General features: G+C 59.0%; 2 protein-coding genes across 2 annotated transcripts; both read right to left on the bottom strand.

The window, feature by feature from the left end:
• Positions 1-380: 380 nt before the first annotated feature.
• SPRG_10962 (hypothetical protein) lies at positions 381-1682 on the bottom strand (the record flags this gene model as incomplete). The annotated part of the gene is made up of 1 exon (XM_012351791.1): positions 381-1682. One exon carries the CDS (start codon positions 1680-1682, stop codon positions 381-383), a length of 1302 nt encoding a protein of 433 aa, XP_012207181.1.
• A 1334-nt stretch (positions 1683-3016) lies between these two features.
• On the bottom strand, positions 3017-4671 carry SPRG_10961 (hypothetical protein). Its single transcript, XM_012351790.1, has one exon. It carries the CDS (start codon positions 4652-4654, stop codon positions 3050-3052), a length of 1605 nt encoding a protein of 534 aa, XP_012207180.1. The 5' UTR covers positions 4655-4671; the 3' UTR covers positions 3017-3049.
• Positions 4672-6528: the final 1857 nt, after the last annotated feature.

The following is a 6528-nucleotide window of genomic DNA, read 5'->3' as shown; positions in this document are numbered from 1 at the left end:
GCGTCTGCAAGAAGTAGTCGGCAGACTCGAGGACGACCGACGAGCGTCGTCTCGATGAATAATTCATAATACTGCATGTTGTGTGTTTCAAGCGAGGGGTGCGTGGGTGGGGACATGGGGCGAAAGGCAAGTTGATACGAACAATGAGATCAACCACGTTGGCATCTACTGGGTGGACATCGGTGTGCCACCAGGTAGTTGGTAGAGCTGCGTTCGAGTCGCGGCGGGTCTCCTCACGTTACTAAAGGCATCACTGTGCTATGCTCGTCTCGTCAAAACAAACCTAAATTGTTCCTTGGCGTCCATGACCCCCTCGTTGCCCCGCACAACAATTCGAGTTGTTGGGTGTGATCGTTGATATATATAATGTAGTCGATGGACTATGACCTGTCGAGGGCCACAAGGTCCTTATATAGCTTCTGCACGCGCGGGTCTTCCATCAACTTTTTGGCGTGGTAGCTGTCGAGGAGTTCGTGCAACTTGACCTCGTCGCGGGGCTTGGCGGCGCGGGCGACCGGAATGTCATCGCCAGTCGGCGTCTGTGCGGCGGACGACGAGTCAACTGACGAGACATCGATCCAGACCGTCTCGAGGTCCCGTGCGTAGTTGGCGATCAAACTGCTCGGGCGCTTGTGCGTCGTCTCGGTGCTGCCGAGCGTGGACCGGGTCGTGCACTCCCACGACTCGGACGTCGTGTTGCGCTCGAGGAGACTCACGCCGCGCAGCTCCTCGGAGCACTCGACACACACTTGGCTCTTCTGGAGGCGCCGCCACATGCTGGTGAGGCTCCATTTCGGGTGGCACGATTCGCAAATCGGCCGGTCGCACTCGCGGCACGTGGCTTTCGAGCCCGCAATCGTCTCATTGCACGTCGGGCAGACATAGCGATGCGCTCCGTCGGTGACGGCCGAGTGCACGGCGCGCGCACACGCCGCGCGCTGCGTGGCAATGTGCGCATGGAGCGTGAGCATCTGCGTGACCCACTTTGTGAGGTACGCCATGTGGTCACGCTCGGGGAGCGTGTACTTGAGGTCGATCGAGCAGAGCGAGTAGCAGTCGAGGACGCCGGGCGTCGCCGACTGCACAAACACTTGGCCCGACTGGTAGATCTCGGCACGGTAAATGTCCTGCGCGAACGGCGGGCACGCATCGACGTCGATCGAGTGGAGCGACCGGACCCACCCGTGGCGTTGCTCGCCTTGGTGAAAAAACTGATTTTGGCTCTCGAGGTAGCAAAGGTCCCGCACCGGTGTAAAGTCGCCGAGCCGCGGCGCCTCGAACGCCGTCCACTCGATACCCGTGTACTGCATCGGGCTCTCTTCGCTCGGCTCCATGAGGGTATACAGCGTCGTGCTGCCGAGAATCGGGCGCCCGAGCATCGACACAAACGACTCGGCTTCGTGCGTGTTGAGGCGCTGAAAGCACGCCGCGGCCTCGGCGAGCGACGCGCGGAGCTGTGTGTGGCCGCACATGGAGTAGTTCGCAGCGTTGCCTGGCTCGTGGCCCGCGTGGAGCGTCATGCTTGCGCCGGATGTAGGGTCCGTGTAGACGCCGTAGACCGGGTACGCGCGGACGGCTTCGACTGCCTGGATGGTCTCGACGCACGCTTCGACGCTGGCGTCGTTCCAGTGCTCGGTGGCCGTCGGGCCCAGCGGTGGACACTCGAACGCTACGTGCTGCATGGGGTGATAAAAATACTGGTTTACGTGGTTTACGCCGACGGCGTCTGTAGAGGCGACCTGCACAGGCGATGGACCACGTGCAGATCCAGCGTATCCCGAGACATATTCAATTACAGCGAGGGCTGGGACACGACAGCGCTGCTTGTACAGCTAGGTGCTGGCTTCGACGCGAGGCAAACGCAGCCACGGACCAATGAGCACACAGGTCGTAATTCGATGTCTACGCACGACTCGTGTCGACGGACCGCAGCACGACGATCGAGGCGAATGATGGCACCCACGTCCGCGCGGGCGACGGTTGGCGCGTCACCATGGACGTAGCTGCAAGAGACCGTCACTGCACTCACATTTGGTGTCTTGCAAGGGTACTAGGTATCAACGCAAATGGTTTCCTCGACCATTCTTGCGAGGCTCAATACGTACGATGCAGGTGTCAGACACTTCAACGTCCAGTGCGTCGGTCGTGCGCGATCTTGCGTGCACTCGCCTTTAGAACCGTATGATGCGAGACGCATTACGAGTGATCGCAACAGGCGGCCATATCATTGGCACTTGGTTTGTTCAATGTGCAACCACGTAGGACGATAGCGTCGCACGAGGACGCAGGTCGCGAGTCGGGGCCAACGCGAGGGTATGTATGCGCATAAGCCTCTGTTTCGAGGATGGCGGTCCAGTGACGCGGTCCATCCATCTCTGCACCGCCCGACATGTGACATGCATCTTGAACCCGATACCACATGTTTTGAGCAAGCCGTTACAGCCCGCTGCAGAGGGACGTGGCAAGCGCCACGATGAGAGCGCCACGATGAGAACGCGATCGCCGTGGCAGCCCACCTTGGGCTAGTAGTTTGTACAATATTGTATACTAGTTCGATAGCGCGTAGGTATTTCTGCCTGCAAAAGAGCTCAATCGGTGCATGCGGCGTGGTCGTGGTCGATGAACGCGATGTCGATGCGTCGGCTGTTGCGTGTCTTTGGTCCATGGGGCACCGAGGGACCTCGTCGACAAGAGGCCTGGCTCGTCTACCATCATCCAATACTGATACACCGGTTTGAACGTAATCAGCCACGAGCCACTTGTCCAGATTCCAGATAGAGCGGTCCTTTTGCAACCGCATCCACAAAGCAAGTCCAAATCGGTGCGGAACCAGCCGCCCACATACGCGGATGGAGCCTGCGTACACAGCTCCGAGTCCGTCCTTGCGCAGAGCATTCAATTTTCAATTGTCCGCAGTGCTGACGCAAGCCGACTCGTTTTGCTCGCGTCTAAAATGTACAATGATGTCATGTCCTCGCTAGGGTGCTTGCAAGACCTCAAACAAGACATAAAAGAGGGTGTGGTATGGTACACTGCATTTCGTGTTGGCTTAGTTGGTGGACGGAATGATGATTTCGGCGCGACCTTGGACCTTGGGGCACACGCTGCGGTCCGGAAGCGCCGCAATGTATTCCTCCAAGAGCATATCGACGCGCGAGGCCTCGTTGGGCGACACGACAAAGGTGCTCTTGGCGCCCGACTGGTCGAACTGGCCCTTGACGTTCTCGGACGTGACGACGTGGAACACATCGTCGTCCTTGACGTCGCCGGTGCGCGTCGTCGACATCCACTTGAGCTCCGAGACTTCGGCGTTCTTGACGCCGAGGCACTTGATCTTGTACGAGAGACCCGCGACGTGGGCAAAGTACCCGTTCTCCGCGACGACGCGCTCGCCGCAGCTGGCGTTCATAATAAACTTGAGGAACGTCTTAAAGTTGGCGCCGTCGGTCTTGATCGCGACCATCATGTCACCAAAGGGCGACCACGAGACCACGTCGCCGAGCGTGAGTGTGTTGGCGCCCCAGACCTTGTCGGTGCGGATGCCACCACCGTTCATGACGCCGACTTCGACTTGGACCTTGCCGTAGAACGACTTGTACGCGTCCGCAAAAAAGTTGCCAATCGGCGCTTCGCCAAATCGCACGGCCTTCTTGGTGAGGTCCGTCTCCGCGCAAAGCGACCCGATCACACGGTTGAAGAGCGTCGCGATCTTGGCTTCGTACGTCGCGATGACGCCTTCGAACGCCTCGTCCGTCGGCATATCGCCCGTGATCGCGAGGTTCTTGTGGCTCTGCTTGATGAACGGCGCGAACTTGTTCTTGCCTTCGGTCGACGGGCCGTAGTACTTGATGTCCGAGACCCACACTGAGCGAAAGTTGAGGTCCGACTTGAGGTACCACGCGCCAAACGTCGACTGCAGCATCGCCGAGTGGTCGTGGCCGCCGTAGATGATGTCGACGCCCTTGACGTCCTGCGAGAAGCGGTTGTCATCGTCCCAGAGCTGGTGCGTGAGTGCGATGACCATGTCGACCTTCTCGACTTCGCGAAGGTACTTGACCTGCTCCTTCGCCGCCGCGATCGGGTCGGTCCAGTACATGCCCTTCGAGTCGTCCTTCATGTCGTACATAACGCCGAACGCACCAATCTTGATCGTACCCATCGTCGGCGACGTGAGCGTCTTGACCGCGTGCGGGGTCGTCTCGCGCAGGAGCTGACCCGTCGCCTTCTCGTACGCGTTGGCGTTGAGCCACGGAAACTTGGAGGCCTTCGAGACGTTGAGGAACGCGTCAATGCCAAAGTCAAACTCGTGGTTGCCGAGGCACGCAAAGTCGACGTTGAGTGCGTTGTGCGCCTCGATCATCTGGAGGCCCTTGAACTGACCGGACCAGAGCGACGGCGACATGGTGTCGCCCGCAAAGATGACCAAGCTGTTCTCAAAGTTCTTGCGCATTGTGTGGACGAGCGGCACGACGCGGGACGGACCGCCGACGAGCACACCGTGCTGGGTCGCATCGTCCTCGGGCTTCATCTCGTACACGTCGTTGTACGAGAGGATCTGAAGCGACGCCGTCGGCGCGCGCGTCACGACGGAGCTGTTGGCGCAGTTGGCGCCGAGGACGCTCGCGACCAGCGAGAACAACACGGCAAGTTGCATCGGGACTTGAAGGCTTGAAGGCAAATGCAAAAGTGAAAAGAGTTGAAAAAGAGACTTGGACGACGGCGGCATACCAGCGTGTCGCAGCGCGACGGGAGCGGTGTGTAGGGGACGTCTGCACCAATCCGATGGCTTGGGTCCGCATGTCCTGCAAACAGTTGGCCATCAAGATTGCGGCGCCCCAAGATACAGACGCCACGTGCGTTCGATGGCAGCCACGTAATTTGCTCAGGCGGGTGACGGTGCTGTGGTCCTTGAGCCGTCGCACCCATGCAACGGCGTCGCTCACAAGGCGGGACCAGGTCGGGGCCGTCGCGTTGCCGTTGGCGCCCAACAATGTATCAACTAGCATGCCACACGCCGTCGCCCCGGCCATGCACACGACGGCGCTTCAAGGCGGGTGATGATGATGATGCTCGCTCGGTGGGAACAGCTCATTTTTGTCACCAAAGGGCATTTGACCAAAGGGCATGTAGCGACGCGGTGGAGAGTAGTACAACAGAGTACAACTCTACTGGCATCCTCAGATCACCTTGGCACACACAACCCGCCGTGGCGCAACTTTTGAACCACAGACGTCACGTCGAAAGACAAGAAAGCCGAGGAAGCCAAGCTTTGTAGAGATAGCAAATGCAAGGCAGCAAGGCGGCAGAGTTTGTGCAGCTAGTGTTGGTATGTGCCGTGTGGCTTTGCGGCTGCGACGCTCGCTCACCACACAGTTGGGTGCAAGCGCCGCGAGAAAGGAAGGAGGTACCCATGCACACGATGTAGGGCGTTCTTATTGGGTGCTCTGCGTGGAGATAGACTGGACGACGCCAATGCGTTGGCTGGAATGCCGTCGGTGCGGCGTAATGCACTTGCAGTGTGTCCGTAGCAAACGAGATCGCGCTAGTATGCACGCGTCGCAGCGTGATGACGGCGATCACTTACGTGTGGGGCCAGTGGTGTGGGGCTGTAAAATAGCACCGGTTCAAGTTGTACCGGTATGCTACTCGCCACATGGCGAGTAGCGTAGCCCTAGTCTTCTCTCTTGCAGCTCACTTTGGACGGTTGCAACGCGTTGACTGCAATGCTCGTGCAAGGCGTCGCGGCCTCTACCGCCACCGGCCCTCTGTGCGTCTCAGACGCAAGTCCACGCTCTACCAGTGGCAATCAATCATGTCTTCTTGCCGAGCACCACTCATTTTCCCTCCGCGTAAACGAAACTGTTTCTACGTTTCTACCAGAGCTGCCACATGACACATCCAACAAGGCCAGAGCTGTTGCTGTGGTCGCGATGCTGAGCGGTTGGCCCGCTGCCCCGCGTCGTCTGTGACGCACCAACTTTGGCCGCTTCAGTCCTAGTGCCAGTGAACAGATACTGCTAGATCAATGTGACGCTTGTATACGAAAGACGCCCAATTCATCAATGCACTGGAGGTAACGCAGTTGGAAATAACCATCATGGACGATCTTGGTTGTCCCACAAGAGTATGCAAAGTCGGGTAGAAGTACCTTTCTACGGTCCACCGCCTTTCAGATCCCTTATAAACACCGTTTGACGGCTATTTCTGGATCGTCCGGATACACTGGTGGCACGATATCCGAACCGCCGACCGGCCTTTAAAATCGAGGTTCGAAGGTCGACCGCCGATGCGCCACGAGTTCGAGAAGCGGCGCCAGCCCGATCGCTGTGGCACGGGCTTCCGCTCCACCGTGTGGCTCAACTGGGACTGCTGCGGCCTCGTCTGTGCCGCCATCTCGTGGTTCCTCGTCGTCTACGCCGAGTACGTCGTCGTGGTAGGTGCCATGCCACTGCTCATTCCGGCGGCGTGACGACACGTGGGCTAGGGCGTCGTGCTCGTGCCCTGGATGGGCGCCAGCCTGCTTGGCCT

Source organism: Saprolegnia parasitica (assembly GCF_000151545.1).
Source record: "Saprolegnia parasitica CBS 223.65 unplaced genomic scaffold supercont2.86, whole genome shotgun sequence".
NCBI classification, from domain to species: Eukaryota; Oomycota; class Saprolegniomycetes; order Saprolegniales; family Saprolegniaceae; genus Saprolegnia; species Saprolegnia parasitica.
The sequence above is the reverse complement of the archived record's forward strand: the minus strand, read 5'-3'. Positions and strand labels throughout refer to the sequence as shown.